Genomic DNA, 17456 nt, shown 5'->3' with positions numbered 1-17456 from the left:
CATCATCATGCAAATCCACTGTCTTAGGACACATAGGAAAGTGTGTTGTAAATCCAGGATAATATGAAAATCAGGAAAATCTACTTTAGCACTCATAACTGGAATCCATTTTTTCTTTTACAAAGAACAGCATGTTTATTTTTGATGATGACAGTCACAAAATAGAAACATATCTATATAGCATAATGTTCATCAAGGAATTCATTCAACTGGTAGCAGTGATTCTCATGGGGGTTAAAGTGGGTTGGAAAAGTGATAAAGACTCATTTCATTCTCTATATACGTAATTTTTGAGATGGAAGAATTATGGATGCTTTTTAATCAGTTTCTTCTTTTTAGTATTTTCTTAAGTTATACACACTCATTGTAAACAAAATTCAGAAAATTAACCAATAAAAAAAACAAAAATTTTCTACGATTCAGGACATAACTGTGGACTTCTACTTTACCTTTCTTTAGCATATGCATATTTTCATATTATACACAATTTTCATCCTGCTTTCACACTTACCGCTGTGTCAACATTTTCCTAATCTTTAGACATTTGTTGAAATAAAAGTTATAAAGGCCATCATAAAGCTATGCCATAATTTATTTACCAAATTCCTATACTGCTGGCCACTTGTAATACTTCCTTTTTGTTTTTCTTTTCCTTTTTTTCTCTTTTCGTTTTCAATTTTAAAAAGAGCCCCACAATAGACAATTTGCATGTCGATCACTATCCATAATCTCTGATTCCTTCCTTAGGACAGATTCCTAGAAATGGAATTACTTGGTCAAAGGGTACATTTGGTGATGCTGCTTCTGTTTGAAGACAAGGTCTTTTGTGGAGCTAGAGACTGAAGGTTCTGGTAGGAGAATGTAGCTATTTCCACCCACAGATCAGTCTTTTGGTATTTCTCCCTCTGGGAAGGTCACTTACCAACTACACGTTCGGTTTGTAGGGGAAGATGCAGGGTATGTAAGGGAGTGAAACCTGATCCAGCAAGTCGTGCCAGAAAGAACCACCCTGGCCACAAGGGGAGGATCTATGCAGCCAGAGTGCATTGGCTGAAGAGTGATCACTGTGCTTTCTTCACCTGTTCCTACCATGCCCGCGTCTTAGCCTTTCCACAAGGCTGGCTTCCAGTGCCTCAGCCGCTTGCAAGTTGAGCTTGTCTAGAAGTCTCTCTAATTTTTTAATGAGATCCGATTTGGGGAAACCTAGACTTCTCTGAAGGTTTCTTAGCCACCATCATCAGTAAAGACTTCCTGTACCTGGACTCACTCGGACTCCTCTCCATAGTGACTGTCCTCCCTAGGGCCATCTTTTTTTTTTTTTTTTTTTAATGCTTATTTATTTTTTGAGAGAGAGAGAGACAGAGTGTGAGTTGGGGAGGGGCACGGAGAGAGGGAGACACAGAATCCAAAGCAGGCTCCAGCCTCTGAGCCGTCAGCATGAGCCCAATGCGGGGCTTGAACTCACGAACTGTGAGATCATGACCTGAGCTGAAGTCATATGCTTAACCCACCGAGCCACCCAGGTGCCCCCTCCCTAGGGCCATCTTGAGAGGGCCTCCTTCTTGAGGATGTCTGGATTGCCTGTGCTTTATCAACATAGTGTTGGTAGCAGTAAAAAACACTGCTGTCAGAATGGAAGGCTTAAGAGAAGAAAAGTCAGATTTAATGTGGGAATCTCAAATGGTCTTTTCCTTTCAGGGGCGCCTGGATGGCTCAGTCAGTTAAGCGTCGGACTTCGGCTCAAGTCACGATCTCACCATTTGTGAGCTCGAGCCCCGCATCGGCCTCTGTGCTGACAGCTCAGAGCCTGGAGCCTGCTTCGGATTCTGTGTCTCCCTGTCTCTCTACCCCTTCCCCGCTCACACTGTGTCACTCTCTCCTTCAAAATAAACAAACATTAAAACACTTGTTTAAAAAAATGGTCCTCTCCTTTCAAGGAGCTTCCAAGTAGGCCACAGTACTGGGGCACTGCAACCCCTCTGCTTTCATCAGCTCTCTCTCTAGCAAGAGGCAGAGGTAGGGCAACTCTCCTATGTACCACCATCGAGGAGGGCCAGGCCAAGGTCTGCTCAAGGTCACTGAGCAGGGCTCTGCAGAACAGGGTCCAACAGGTCAACCGCCTTGTCCTCATAGAAGCCGTCAGTCTGTTTCAGTTTATCTTTCCCGAGTGTGTGCTGGGGAGAAGGACTGGGCAGGGAGGGAATGGCTAGAGTAAGTGTCACTTGATGCTGGCATTCTTACCTGGGCAAAGAGGACCACCAGGCTATCACTGTCGGGAAATTCGAGGTGCTTGGAGTAGAAGTGATGAAGGGCAGCAACATCACTCTGAATCAAGTCCTTCTTCTCATTATCTAGTTTATCCAGATCTGTGGGTAAGCAAACCATTATTCACCAGGGAGGAAGTCTGGATTTCTAGCTACATCCTTTCCTTACTATAAATGGCAGGGAAAAAAAAAAAATATGCAGAGCCCCTAGAAAATCTTCTTCCCCACTACTTGGTCTAAATGATAAACTCTAGGCAAAGAAAAGCATGCCGTTTCTTCCTTCTCTTCCTGTGACAACCGGGAAGTCACTCAGAACATGAAATGTCAACTGACTGTAGTAACGGGGTTGGGAATGGGTGGCCAGGATGGATAACCAGCCTCGGTCTGGCCCAGCCCCCTCTCCCCCCACTGGCCCTGGAATCTGTGTCATGGTCAAGAAGCCGGACAGCCCTGGCCTAATGCTTTTCGGTCAGGCCATCAGCTGTTTACGGGACTGCAATTCAGCAAAGATACAAAAATATTCAGCATTCCAGAAGAGCCAGCAGGAGATCGCTTGGGACGCGATAATTCACCCTGCGAGCTCCTACGTCCCCTTAATTATTTCCTACTAATCATGTCAACTCAGAAAAAAAAAAAAAAAAGTTATAGTCATTTTTCAAAACAGCACACAAATCAAAGTAAAAACTAGTAATTAAAATCCCCACCACCGCGACGAATACCAGCGTTCCTCAGTTTCCCTTCTTCAATCCTTAGTCCCCATTAACGGTGTCGCTAAAATAACTCTTCGGCCAGTCACAGAAGTCACAGACAGACTTACGTGATTCAAACTCCTTCACAGCTAACAATTTCTCTGAAGGCGTTCTCTCGGGGTGGATCTTCTAGCAATTGGAAAGAAATCACAGAGAAGGAGATTTTAACCGCTGGGGCAAAAAACACCGCTTTCGCTTTTACATCGACATGAAGGAAGAGCAATGATCCTCAATGAAGCAAAGAAAACTCTCTAAGGAGTCCTGTCATCGGGCTTGGAGAGCGTTTGCCCAACACCCAAACCCGACAGACTCCTTCAGAAAACTTTTTAAAGCTTCTGCCACATTCCTGACTCCCCGATAATGCCATATGCACACAGTAGGCTCAAGAATGCCTGTTACGGGAAAGCAGAGTGGCGGGAAATCAACTTTTTAGGGCCCCGACTTAAAAGGACTCTGAGTCTACAGAGAAACCATCCTATTTATTATTTCTCCTTCTAAAAAGGAACAAAATCAAACCCCCCATCCATTTTACACTTTCTTTAAGCATAGGCTAAAATGATCTCAAATTCTGTGTTTCAAAAAGAACACTTTTGGTGGTATCTGTGAGCCCAGATTCACTTTAAACGTGTTTCTGGCTTTGTTCTAGACACCCCAAGAGGAGCTAACAATAGTAAACCTGCTAGGCTTTGAGAACATGAATAAACTTGGTGTTGACAAGAGTTCAAAAGCGGAGCTCAAGAGCTGGCCTGAGGCCGTGTCTTTGTAATCTGGCTATTCAATTTGGGGATACAGGTGGTCTAACAGGGCGCTCTCACCTCCCTAGTTAACATGTTAAGCTTCCCCTTGGTAGTTGGGTAGCCTGTCTCCCCTAATCCTTTGCAAGCTACTAGAATACAAATGGTCTGGTTTTTCTAATCATCCAGTCCTACTGAGATGAAAAGATGGGCAGGTAACTTTTCATTTAATAGACTATTAGTAGTAGTAGTAATTATAATAAAAGTTGAATGGAACTGGTATAAACTCATCAGAGCATTCAGACCCCCCTCCTGGTGCCCGAACACTTCAATTGTTCTTTTTGGAGCAGAAATCTCCCATTCACAGAACACATTTCTATAAGATTAGCAAGGCATCTGCCTGGGAAGGCTTCTCCTTCAGGAAAGCACACCAGCTTTGTCTGAATTCTTAACCACAATTTCTATAAACGACACGGTAGAGTTGGAGGAGGGGGAGGGAAGAACCAACAAACCAGTCACCCATCTTCCCAAGACACTTACAGATCTAACTGTGGTGGTTTATTCACCCTGACACCTCCCAGAGGCACCCCATTTCCTCCTACCCTTTCCTTCTGACCGCGAACTCAGCATATGTTTAAAGACAATTGTTCATGAGGACACAAAAGTCAACATCCTCCAGGGAAAACCATTTGGAGTTTCTGGTCTCACCCTGCAGGCAACCCTTGAATCCTTTGGTTGCCCCATGAGCTGATGAAGTGGCATTTCAGCGAGCACCTGACCCAAGCTGCACATAATGGAACAATGACCTCAGAGTTCGGAAATGTTCTACTTCTGTTTATGTCGCCCAGGATCCTAACTTGGGTTGGGGACAGATATGTGCCAGTCATTACAATCACATTTGGCTTAGGTAAAAAATAGAAAGTTTTAAAGGGAAGCAGGGAGGTAGGTATGAAGAAGAGGTGGATGAAATTTCATCTTCAAAACATTACAGTACAGAGGTCCTGCCACCAACTTCCTCAGCATTAGCGAGGGCCTCCACGGATCTATGCCTTGTAAGTGCCACACGACCTACTTCACGGTGTCACAAGGACATGCCCTACGGTGCTTCCCCCCCTTTCTTTGGTTTGGTCCTTTGGAGATCCGGCGTCATCAGCCCACAACCAGTAAGGACTGATGAAGAACAGCAGAGGACCCCGGTCCTGGCATCATCAGTGCTAGAAACTGTTCACAGCCGTCATCTGCTCCCACTGGGGGCAATTCTTTCTTTGCTTCGTCTTCTGTCTTTTACCCTGTTCCTCTCTCCCCTTACCTCGATCTCTACTTCTTTCCACTCCTTCTCTTTCCCTTCTCCTTTGCATAGGCCGTGCTGGTGGCTCTATCCCATTCCTTGCCTGTCTGGGCAAGAGCAAGTATGGAGGCAGGGAGGGACAGCGCACAGCACGGGGGAGAGGTGGGGTGCCCTCCAGGTGTCAGAAAGAAAAGGGAAAATCGCGAAGCTTCTCAGGCCAGTCTGGGTCCCTGGGATGCTCTAGTTGTTTTCACTCGGGTCTTCATGCTTTAAAAGGCCATATTTTTCTATGTAAACCTATCATAAAAAGTTCAGAACTTAACAGCTGTGGCTATGCTCCTGGCCTAGGGTAAGTGACATCCTATTAGCAGGGGACAAAGGACAGACCAGCTTACGTTCCCACGCCGTTCTCACGCCCGTCCATAGGGACAAGGCAGGAAACAGAGTCCAAGAATGTTTAACAAGAGCCGATCACCACCCACAGGTCACTCATCTTTCTGACCTTTAAGAAAAAAAGAAAAGAAAATGCACTTGAATATTAGCCCATTTCCTCACCTGTTTGGCCAGAATCCTTGCAGTCAGCCTCACAGTCTCTGAGGGATTCCAGTTTTCCCCAAAAACAACCATGGGAGAACATTCCAGCTTGTGCATGGGCCAATCTTCTTTCTGGGAAGGTTAAAAAAAAAAAAGGATTAAACACACACACACACACACACACACAAACACACACACACAGGAATAAAGTTCGAGAAAAGAGGACGCAGTAAGTCCCTCTAGTTAGGGTCAAGTGAAATATGTTTCCTTTTGGAAAACATGATGGTGCTCATAAAAGCTAGAGATAAAAACATCCTTTAAGATAGAGACGGCTGTATGACCTTGACTTGGGCCTGGCCAAGGCTGCTGGGATGAGAAAATCTGCTTTGTGTTTTTTCATCACGCATCTCGTGTCTTTCTGCAGCCTCTGGTTATTCCAAACAACTCCTACAGCTTTCCATTATCTGTGGGAGTTGTCAAACCACAGTGGTGAGTGACGGGGCATTAGCCATTGATGTGGCCCTGCTCCCTCACAGTCCTGGATGGTTCTCTCCTGACATCAGGGCAAATAACTGATAGCTGTACTCAGCAACTAGTCCCCTTGTACAGGTGATAAAAAGCAAAACACAAATGAAGGCTTTGTCGAGGGCCCTCAAAGAGTCTGGCAAAGGCAGCTATTGGGAATATTTAGGAACACAGACTCCTTAAACATTCAGTTGATAGCACAGGGACACTGTTTTCCTTTTGGTCCCATCTGGCCACTCCTATGGCCCAGGTTGGGCCACTACTGGCAGGGCAAAGACGCCATCTGTGGAGACAGGCGGGGTGAGGGAGGACGGACAGCATGGTGCCGTGGCAGCCAAGGAGGAAAGTAGTCTGAGGAAGGCGGAGGACTAGTGATGTGGTCGCTGGTGACGAGGCTGGTGGGATGACTGAGAACTGACTGGACGTCATGGAGCTCACCACTGACTGACAAAAACCAGCAGTGCTGGCGTGAAGGGGCCAGGGACAGCGGGGGCGAGGACACCGCAGGGAGAGCGGAAGCAGAGCTGGAAACCGGGAGGAATGGGCGAGGGCTGGGGGTGGAGGGTGGAGGGAGGATGACTGGAGGGGGGAAGCGTCAGAGCACTTGGCATATGGACTGGAGTCTTCAGACTTGCTCTCTCTCCACAGAATTGGGCGTGTCCTCTTCTTCCCTCAGCCTCCCCACCTCAGAAAACGGCCAGTCTGTTCTTTCCAATGCTCAGGCTGGAACCCGAGGACATCCGTGTTCTCACCCCCGCACACTCCACATTCACCTCTGGCACATCCGTTCTCCCTGCCTTCAGAACCATCTGGAACCCGGTTGCCCTTCCCGGCCCCGCCTTCCTGCCCTGCCCCACCACCAGTACTGCCCAGGCCTCCCACCGGGACGCCTGCTTCTGCCCCTGCCCCTGTGGGCCATGCCCACAGAGCAGCCCGGGCGGTCCATCCTGCCACACAGAACTCAGATCCCACCAGGTCTCAGCTCAGAACCTTCAAACGGCTTCTCATCTCACAGCCAAAGGCAAAATCTTAAAGATAACAATGAGCCACTCATGACGGGAGCCCGCTCCACTCCTCTGACCTCATCGCCTCCTACAACGTTCTCCTTGCCTCACTCCACGTCAACCACAGTCCCCCTGCAACTCCTTAAACAGACCATGCATGCTCCTGCCGCAAGACCTTTCTCACCTGCTGTATCCCTGACTACGGCCCTCTCCCCCTAGATACCCATTTTGCTCCCTGCCTCACTCTTCCACATCTCTGCTCAAATGTCACCTTCCCAAGATGCCTGCCATGAATAACCTATCAAAACAACACATGCCCGTCACTGTCCATTTCCGTGCTCCAGGCTTCTTACGCACTTCTCACCACCTGATACACTACATATTTATAAGTTTTTTGGTTAGTATCTGTCTCTCCCCATTAAAATAAAGGAACTCAATCTGGTGTGCTTTTTTCCACATTTATAACCCCAGAACCTAGAACAAGGCCTGGCATTTATAAGGCACTTAATGAAGTTGCTGAATGAATGAAGATGTCTCTCTACCCCTTTGCCCCCCACCTCCAACCCAAGAAGGAAAAACACCATGTCACCTAACGGCTTAATACGCTACGTGGCACAGGCCATTGGCTCAAATTCTGTGCCAAGATGTTCTGCACGACTGAATAACGCCGTGCCGAATATAACTAAGAGCAGGGAGAGAAAGAAATGACAAGATATGCACAAGGGAGAAGGGGATCTGTTTTTAGCCAAAGCCTGAAATGAGAGCACAGTGATGAGGCAAAGAGAGAAAAGACAAGAGGGCGTCAGGCCTCGGGATAGCTGCAGGAAACAGGGACCGCCAGCCGGGGACAGACGGATAATTAACATCTGTGAGCGAGTGTCCGGGGTGAAACTGGGGGTTCTAGGAGAAGGACTCCGCAGGGCCTCCCAGAGGCTGCTTTTCTGAACTGTAGGTCTTGGTATCAGTGTTTAACAACGACAACTCCTGGGAGAGAGAAGTTTAATACGAACCTTCCTTACTATGATCTTTCTATTGTTTCTTAATAGAATTAACTTAGTAATAGAATTAACATAAAATTAATGTTAGTATAAATAACACACAACGATGACACTTACTGATATGAATGTGTCCCCACAGGGAAGGGAACCAGACTACAAGGGACACTGTGGGAGAAGAGCAGAGAGCTGTCAAGCAGACACTGGTCTGGGGCTCAGGAAACCTGCGTTCTTGTCCCCGTTCTGCAGCTATGTGACACTAGGCAGACCTCTTAATCCCTCTGCATCTGTACCCTTGGCTGTAAATAACATAATCCCCAAGTTACTTAGCAGGTCCAGGATTCTGAGTCTCTGGTTTTACACCTTCCAACAGTGGCAATCGGATACGAAGCCTGAAGATGACCAAGAAATGGCGGACCTTCATGTAGGAATAATCGGGCATTCATGCAACCACAAAGGGTCCCTGTGAGGATCCAACAGCTCATCCAGAACAGTGCCTGGCACATAGTGCCCTCTCAGAAAGCACTGCTTAACTGTTCATTCCCTGGTTTGTTCATTCATTCATTAAGTCCTACCACTGACCCTAGAGGCAGAGATGGGAAGCGTAGTCCTTGACTTTAAGAAGTTCATGACTATGTCAGGAGACCTATAAAGAGCACCTGTAATGTGAGACAATCCCACACATGGCAGTCAAATCAGAGAGTCAGACAGATGCAAAGTGCAGAATCATTTAAGTTTCATTAAGCGGAATTTCCCAGAATAAGTTCTCACTCTCTGCTGGAAGGTGGTGAGAAATGTGGATTAAAGGAGGAAAGACAGAGATGTACCTCAGTGGCACTGCTCAGTTGTAATTCTTTTTTTTTTTTTTTTTCAACAAAAAGGTGGGAGGGAGGAGAGCATCTGGCCGAAATGTCAGGTTCTGGGCATATCCTTACATACTTCTTCTACTGGAAAGATGGTCCACACATCATAGAGAACCCACCAGGGGCATGTGCCCTAGTTATGACTATAAAAAATTGTAAACAATCGGATTGGACAAAATTGAAAAAAATTTAAGCTAGCCTGATGAACAGGAATAAATGTTACCAATTAAGAGTTTTGTTTTCTAGTATTGGCAGTTTGTTTATACACAGAGAACCCTTTATGATAATTTTTAAAACATTTTTGTCAGTTTTTCTAAGACTTCCATTTTTAAAATTCTTTTAATGTTTATTTATTTTTGAGAGAGAGAGAGAGAGAGAGAGAAGGAGAGAGAGAAAGAGAGAGAGCACATGTGCAGGGGAGGGGCCGGGAGAAAGGAAGACACAGAATCTGAAGCAGGCTCCAGGCTCTGAGCTGTCAGCACAGAGCCTGACGTGGAGCTCGAACCCATGAACCATGAGATCATGACCTGAGCTGATGTCGAACACTTAACCGACTGAGCCACCCAGGAGCCCCTCTAAAACTTTTTATTTTCTTTTTTTTTTTTTAATTTTTTTTAATGTTTATTTATTTTGAGAGAGGAGACAGAGAGACAGAGACAGAGACAGAGACAGAGTGTGAGCAGGCGAGGGGCAGAGAGAGAGAGAGAGAGAGGGAGGGAGACACAGAATCCAAAGCAGGCTCCAGGCTCTGAGCTGTCAGCACAGAGCCCGACGCGGGGCTCGAACCCACGAACTGTGAGATCATGACCTGAGCCAAAGTCGGATGCTTAACCGACTGAGCCACCCAGGTGCCCCAGAATTTTTCTAATGTTTTTGTTCAAAAGTCAAGCTAATACTCCTGCCCTGATTGTAATCTTTATACAATTTTATGTAAATTTGGATCCTATTTTTCAGAAAATTATACAAATAAACACACAGGAAGGACTCAGAAAGACACATCCCAAAGTGCTAGTAGTGATTTTCTGTGGAAGGACAAGATTATGGATTCTCCTTTTGTTCTCATTTCAGACTGTACTTTCTAATTTTTCTAAAATGAGCACAGAGTATTTGTGGAATAAAATTAAACAACTAAATCTACATAAAAGATACAGAAATTTCTGTACCCTTTATAAACTTCTAAGTCATTTTCAGTCAGCGTAATCATGCTCTGCCTGATTTTCCTTTTTGTGCATGGACAAAAATGCCTAAAGATGCATAAAGAGCTGTGAAATTGTCTCCCGGTACACCAGCATTTCCAACGCTGGAAGTAAAGAGTGATTGCTATTTCCTCCAGTTTTTTGCTGAGTGAGATGGTACGTTGTCTTCCTGGACAAGGAGATGGTGGGTTTTATTGTGCAGACCCCTTTCTAACTCTTGCGTCTGGTGTTTCTCTTGCTGTAATGGAGCTTTCAAAACAGACATAGTCTACTTGGACAAACGCGTGTGACTTCCTGAAATGTGGAATAGTAAGAAAACGTCACGTGATCTCTGCTGCCACTACCACTATCTTCCAGAGGAACAGCGCAAAAGCCGTCAGGTATGCACCGACCATCTCACAGGAAGGCTGCTGAACCGCCATCACAAGGACACGTGTTTTGTTTTCTGGTCCGACACAAGAGCAGTGGGACGCGCTCGTTCATTCATCCACATGCTTTCTCACCGCAGATGTGAAACATTTAGAGAAAAGAGTGATCAAGTTCAAGATGCTTCCTGGGTTTGGGCTATGAGACCAAAGTGAATTTCACCAGGACTGAACCTACGACTCCGGCCCCATTTGCTAAATCACCCATAACGACAACAGGGTCAGATGGGCATTTCTTAGGCATTTTCTATGCCGGGGCTATTTCCTAGTCAGTGACAAAAGTCACAAATTTTCTCTCATCCTGAGTCACGTGCTCTTCAAACATGTTTTTTTACACCCATCAGGGTATGCTCCTTCTTACTTTCAAAAGCATACTCTTAACCCCATCACCTCCATTTATGAATCACAAATAGTTTCTTTCCTCTTTGTTGATGTTAAGAAATAATACCCTAGAAAGTTCTACTCTCTATGGCTCCTCTATAAAATAACTTTGTAAGACTATTCTCTTGAACGTGTCACGGTGCAATTTAATGAAGAAGCCTAAGTGAGGGGAATGATATACTTAGCTTTCCAGGCATATTTATAAAAATAAATAGAGTTCATTAAAACATACAGGTTACAAAATAAGCCTAACTAAAAAGGAATTTCTATTTCTTTTATGTTTCCTCCCATTATCCTTTCATGCATCATCAATTAAAATCTTTCCTCTGGCAGGATCACACCGAGTCAAGTGAATGAAGAGAAAAGTAAATGGGACAAGATATCACCAAATTGTATAAAATAAAGCAAACTCCTAAAGCAATGCAGTTGGAGAGGAGGGCTCGGAGAGAGGACACACACATAGTGAACAGGGCCTCCTAAGACGCTGCGCTCCCGGAAAGGGGGCAGCCACGGGGAGGAACGCGTGCCTTAGCACTCTTGGAGAGATTTTTGGCGGAGACACCACCACCAGAGGGGCTCCCCCCCTCACATCTACTAAAGGCCATTTCTCTGCCACGTTCCTATAGCGTCCCCTCTCCCAAGGGCCCTCGGGACTCCTGAGCACAGTGCTGGGAAGTGGTGACGGCCCTCTGCCAGCGGTCTGCATAGTCTAGTCCCAGCTCTGCCACTGTGACCTTGGGCAGGTCACCCAACCACTGTGGGTGTCACCGCTGCCATCCCAGACCCGGTAACCTCCACTCCGGCCCCACCCTCTGCTCTCTGGTGCCCACGTGCGGGACTCCAGGTGGGCGGGGTCCGCCTGCGAAGAAGGCCCAGGTAAGAGGGGCAGCTGATGCTTTCTTAGGTGGAGAATCGCTCAGTTACCTGCCTCTTAACCATCGCTGTCCTTGTTCTGTGCCACGTTCCCTCCTGCAGCACAGCCTCCCCTTTGATCCCAACCCAGCATCCCCCTGGGAGGAACCCTGAATACATTTTTATCTGGAGCTAACGCCCCAGATTCCTCCCTAATGATTTTCTGTATGAAGCTCCTGACCCGCCATGTATTTCCAGGCACTTACTTTTATTAAACCCGTAGGACCGTTCTATGTCACTACAACCCACTGCCCTGCACTGATTTAGTTCTTCGGTGCTGAAGGATGGAAAACCTTGGCGGCCATTAACCTCTCCCTTCAGCAAAAGGGGACAGGTGGAACAAAAGTGAAACCTCCAGATGAAGTCCGGCCTGTCACCTCCGGCAACAAGTGGGATCAGGAAGCGTGCATCGCGTGTCGCCTAGGAGGGTACCTGATCCGCCAGATACTTCGCAGAAGCACAGAGAAATGGACCTGCAGAAGTTCCCGCCAGGGCTGACGGAGTCCTGGCCCCGGCACGGGGTCAGGAGCAGGGAGGCCTCCACACCGCCAGGCTGGACACGGCAAGCTGTCTTGGCCCGAGGGCCTCTGAACACGACTTTGCGTCACAGAGCGGCACCCCCGTGCCGGGCTTCCCTGCCAGCCAAGCCGTCTCGTCAGCGTCCGACCACCTGGACAATCTGTCCACAGGAGAACGTACAGGCGGCAAACTGCCTGTTACGAGGTGAGATGCGGGCATCCTCCCTCGTAACACGTGGGAGAGATCACGTGACGGAGGCTGGCGCCTCCGGGTGATGCGCGGACCTCCCCAGCGGGAGCACCCCTCACTGCGTGCTCACAGATGAGGTTTTGGAGTCTGCAGCTTTGGGAAACTAGGTCCTGAAGGGAAGGGGAACCACAATGGCCGCCTCGAACACCCCAACTGGGGACTGGAACGATTCATCAAAATAATGACACCTAGTGAGGCTTAGTGGAGGCGAAGTTAGCAGCACGCTCAGAAGACCTAGACATAACTCGGCATCTCGCATGTGCTGGTAATTCATATTGATGCAGGGTTCACGGTTAATCAGAGAAGTTAAGACTCATTTTGTCACAAGCACGACTCACACAACATACACCGCTGATGTTCTTGAGTTCTTAGAATCCATCCATTCTCTTAGGGTTAAAAAAAAAAAAAAAAGTCCCTCAAATCTAAAAGTATGCTGTGTACTTTATCAGCTAAGTTTCAGTCCAGACTAAATTACTGTCATATTGTTTTTCATAGGCCCATACCCGTACAGAGCATCACGGTTTATATAGAACTTTCATAGCTATCAGATCACTACGTCCTTGACATCTGTCAGGATGGGCCCTGCTGCCTTCGTTCATTCACGTTTGAAGAAACCGAGCTCAGAGACGTCCCATGACTTGCCATGTTCATGGAGCTGGTAGGTTGGTTGCAAAGCTAGCAACATCTCCTTCAACTATTCCATGTTATATTGTCTGAACTCTATGTGGTTTTATTATCTTGCTTCTCTGAAGAACCACAATGTAATGAGTTAAGTTTTCTAGAAGTATTTAACCTAAACACAGAAGGAGGTAACTCATCACGTCTGGAATCAAATCCTGGAATTCCCAGGGCTCACTGATCGCCCCAACACCAAAGCAACCCATCTACAGAAAACTCTATCCACAGCCAGCAGGAGCCAAGTACGATCCCTCCCTCTTCAAAAGAACGCACACTCCCTGACAACTCAACTACAAGCCCATTTATATTCTCACTGTCACACAGGCTGAACCTCTGAAGACACAGAAAAGCAGGTTGTACATCGGGCCTTCCGAGCCAAGGGAGACACGCCTGGGCCAACGTCCCAGCCTATGCTTCATTCCAGCAAGGGGCCATTGTGACTGCAGCTCTATGGCCAGACAGGACACCAGGGTTTAGCAACCTCTCCTACAGCTAAAGAATAATGCTCTTTGGGGACTTTCAGAGGCCAACTGCATAGGGAGAAGAGAAAGAAAAAAATAAAATAGTGGGTAATCAGAAGTAGACTGAGGGTTGGGATGGGGAGGTAAATGAGACCGAGTATGGCAAGAACAATGACAAAAAAAAAAAAAAAAAAAAAGAGGTGAAGATATGGAAGATCCACCCTGTCACTTACAGCCACTACTAAATAGCATTGGCATTTCCCAGTGTATGAATAGGTTTCCATTAAAAAACAAAAAACAAAAAAAACAGACTAAGGAGGGTATACAGAAGTCAAAGACCATATTCTCCCTAAATTCAAACTGTTAGAACATGGGATGCATTTTCTGTGGAATACCTACCTACGAACATTCTGTAGAACTACAATCTAGTAGACAAGCATGGAAAACACTGCCTCCAAACCCCTCCTTAAGCTTCCCATTCCCGTGATACAGGAGTCCCTGGAGATTTATCCCTCAAACCAGATGGCTGTGGTCTACATGCAACCAGCCTCCCCAGCCCCCCAACCCTGGCTGCTTCCAAGGCACCAGCTCCAAGGACACTCTGGGGCAGTCACCCTCTGGTTATACCAAGGCTGTGCCAGGAGCTCACCTAAGACTGGAATCAGATTCGGTTTGAACAGGCCATGGACGACATGTGGCCCTGCTTATGGGGATTTATAAAAATATAGACCTGTGACAGTAAAAATGAAAATATTTTAAAGACACCACTTTAACATTTTCATGTGTCATCTGCGCAATGTTCCATATGTTGCTGGTGGCCTTGGGGGCAAACTGTCAACCTTGGTAACACACCTGCCTGTACCCAACACGCTCTCCTCGTGTCTTTCCGCTTCTCCTGCACCTGCATGTGGCCCCCAAGGATTGCCTCCTATCACCGGCTGCCTGTCCGTCCTGGGCCAGCACGCAGGGGTATGCGGCCACATCCTGGGCCCAAACCAAGCTTTCTAGCTTTGGCTGCAAAGGGGTGCTGGGAAATGTGGTGACAAGGAAAGGAAGGACATCGGGGTCCCGATCTTCAGAGGAAGCGAGGCCCTCCCTGCCAGTTGGCCCAGAACCTACCTGACACTCCACATTGCAGTAAAATGCCTGCTTGCATCTTCCACATTTGGACAATCCTTCTTTCCTTAAAAACAGAAAGGGCACTGTAGTGGCGAGAGGCACAGAAACGTGGAGCTGCACATTTTAGCATGCAATAATAAAAGCCATCTGGTCGGAAAGCAGAGCCAAGATTCACCTTACCTTACTCTCCCACTGATAAAGTGGCATTTTCCCAAAGGAGATTGCTGACCACAATGAGTCCTCGAGTAGGAGTCAGTCAGTCAAACAGTACATGCACCAACGTTTCCCGACCCTGACCATGTGAAGGGCACCTTCCAAACTGACGAACGATGTGCTCCTTGACTCCTGAGCCTGCCGGGGGAAGCCAGACCCCCACCATCGCCTGTACTATTACTCAGTAGTTTGGGGGCAAGTCAAGGGCTCTTACGTCCTGATTTTCTCACCTGCCTAAGAGGGACAGAAAGACACAGAACCGTCTGGGAAGTCTGACCTCCTACAGAGGACTGGAGGTCACCTGCACTGGAGGTCACTGCTGAAAACGCAGTGTGGGTGACAACCTTTATTATTTAGAGATGCATGGGAGGCAGAAGATGGAACTGAGGGTGTCGGTAATTCAAACGCTGCCCGGAAAGAGAAGCTTAAAAATAATGCAACCCAGCAAGCGGAGACATATTCTTGGATAAAAGATTTCCGGGTGTGATCGGTATACACTCCACCTTGCCGGTGTGATCCACTGAGTGATCCTTCTGCCTCTTTGTAATTAGGCCAGTACTCCCTGCCCACTGCCATGTGACTAGTCCCCAGCTTCCGATCAAGGACAGGGACATCGTTGTTCCCCAACGGCTAGGTGCCAGCGCGTTTGTGGTGTTAGACAAGCCAAAGCTTTTTCAAAAACGGAGAAGCCTCTGCATTGGGCCTCAGGGGACAGAACCCTCCAGAAATTTCTTTGAGGCGTGGGCGATATTAAACCAGAGCACTGCCTTATGCCTGCCCACCGCAGCTTTCTGGCTTGTGGCAACGTCACGGCCACAAGGGGCACGCTCACCGCTGCCGGGGTGCGGCACTGCAGTGAAGCCACCTCCCCCCACACCGCCCACACCCCCCTGCAGCTCGGGGCCTGGAGGAGCCGAGACTCTGCCATACACACATAATCACGCTGCAGAGCCCTCCCCTGCTCCGCTCCTTGTCAGTGAGCGGCAGTCACCACACTACTCCCACGGCATCGAGACTGTTCCCAAAATGCTACTGTTGGAACTAAACAGACTGCCTTGCAGTTTTCATGACGGCGCTTGGATTCCAAGAAGCGGGCTGAAGAAATGTGTGGGAGAGAAACACGTCTTGTGGTTGAGGCATAAATAAATATCCCAAGTTTGCACATCTCAACTGTTTAAAAAGGAACTCACTGATTTAGCGGGGTGTGGAAAGCACCCCTCCCCCCAACCCAAGGTGCATCTGAAGGGACCCTGGCTCTGCCTTTGCATTGTGCAATGAAAGAGAAATGAGATGGATGGTCTCTGCTCTCCTGCATTTATATCAAGGGGGGTGGGGGGTGGGGGGTGGGGAGAGAAGACGCTTCTCAAAAACCACTGTGAAGTGACTTGTAAGCAAGTACTTAGTGACGGAGACCTCACAGAAATGCCATCGGGATGGAAGGCCAAGATGGACAAAGCCAGGGAGGGAACTTTGAAACTTCTTTCCAAAAAGACGTGTGTTTAGAAATGGATAATGGATGCCACCCCGTGGACATGCCCACCTGAAGCAGTCATTCGTTAACACTTGCTTTTCCGGGGGGAAGAGGTCACAGAACCTCTTTGAGAATTTGACTGAAGCTATTAATTTTCCCAATATCCTACCTTCTCCCCAACCACCCCCCCAAAACGACAGAAAATTTTGTGAAATTTCAAAGGCTTTGAGCTACCATCCATGGACCCCTGAAGGGCCTCTGAAACTAGAGTTAAGGCCCCCTGATTAAAAAAAAAAGATTAGCAAATTATCACAAAAATATCTTTATTAGCTCTAGACCAGATGAAAAAGCAAGATTATATGGCTTTTTCTGCACAGAGGCCAGCAGTAAAGTAAATACAAAGCTACGGTTTGTTTTTAGCCTTACGGTAACATCCCAAGGGAAAGAAAGGGCAACAAAGAGCTCTCCAGAGCTAGGGATGAACTCTACTGGGATTGCATCCGAATAATAAAGGTCCCACAGGCCAGGCTTCATTCACCCCAGCCAGCCACCAAGTCTACAAGCCACACACAACAAGGGACAGGAAGAAAAGCCCAACTTTTAAGTGTTGGCAATCTGGCGTGCACTTTCCGCTGTCTAAGGAGGTGGTTCTCAAAATGTGGTCTGTAGACTGCAGGGACCTCAGAGACTCTTTCAGGGAGCCGGCGGGGTCAAAACTACTTTCAAAACAACACTACTATCTCGCCACCTGCACTGCAGCAGGTGTGAGGTGTACAGGAGCCTGGAGGGTAAGACTTCCAGAGCCTTGGTCTGTCCAAGCGTCCTTGTATTCTTGACTTCCACGTGCTCTGAGTGGGGGGGGGGGGGGGGGGGGGG

The 17456-nt window shown here is 47.5% G+C and overlaps 1 protein-coding gene across 1 annotated transcript in view; it reads right to left on the bottom strand.

Moving 5' to 3' along the window:
• The window catches only part of SMYD2 (SET and MYND domain containing 2), a 51472-nt gene that overhangs the window by 16896 nt on the left and 17120 nt on the right, over positions 1–17456 (bottom strand). The window contains exons 2-5 of the mRNA XM_040446459.1: positions 14897–14960; positions 5591–5701; positions 3082–3142; positions 2242–2366 (exon numbers count right to left, since the gene is read on the bottom strand). Of these exons, the coding sequence (XP_040302393.1) occupies positions 2242–2366; positions 3082–3142; positions 5591–5701; positions 14897–14960 (361 nt within the window). The remainder of the gene's footprint in view (positions 1–2241; positions 2367–3081; positions 3143–5590; positions 5702–14896; positions 14961–17456) is intronic.

The sequence above is a fragment of the Herpailurus yagouaroundi genome, unplaced genomic scaffold, assembly GCF_014898765.1.
Source record: "Herpailurus yagouaroundi ecotype Mexico unplaced genomic scaffold, PumYag 195, whole genome shotgun sequence".
NCBI classification, from domain to species: Eukaryota; Metazoa; Chordata; class Mammalia; order Carnivora; family Felidae; genus Herpailurus; species Herpailurus yagouaroundi.
The sequence above is the reverse complement of the archived record's forward strand: the minus strand, read 5'-3'. Positions and strand labels throughout refer to the sequence as shown.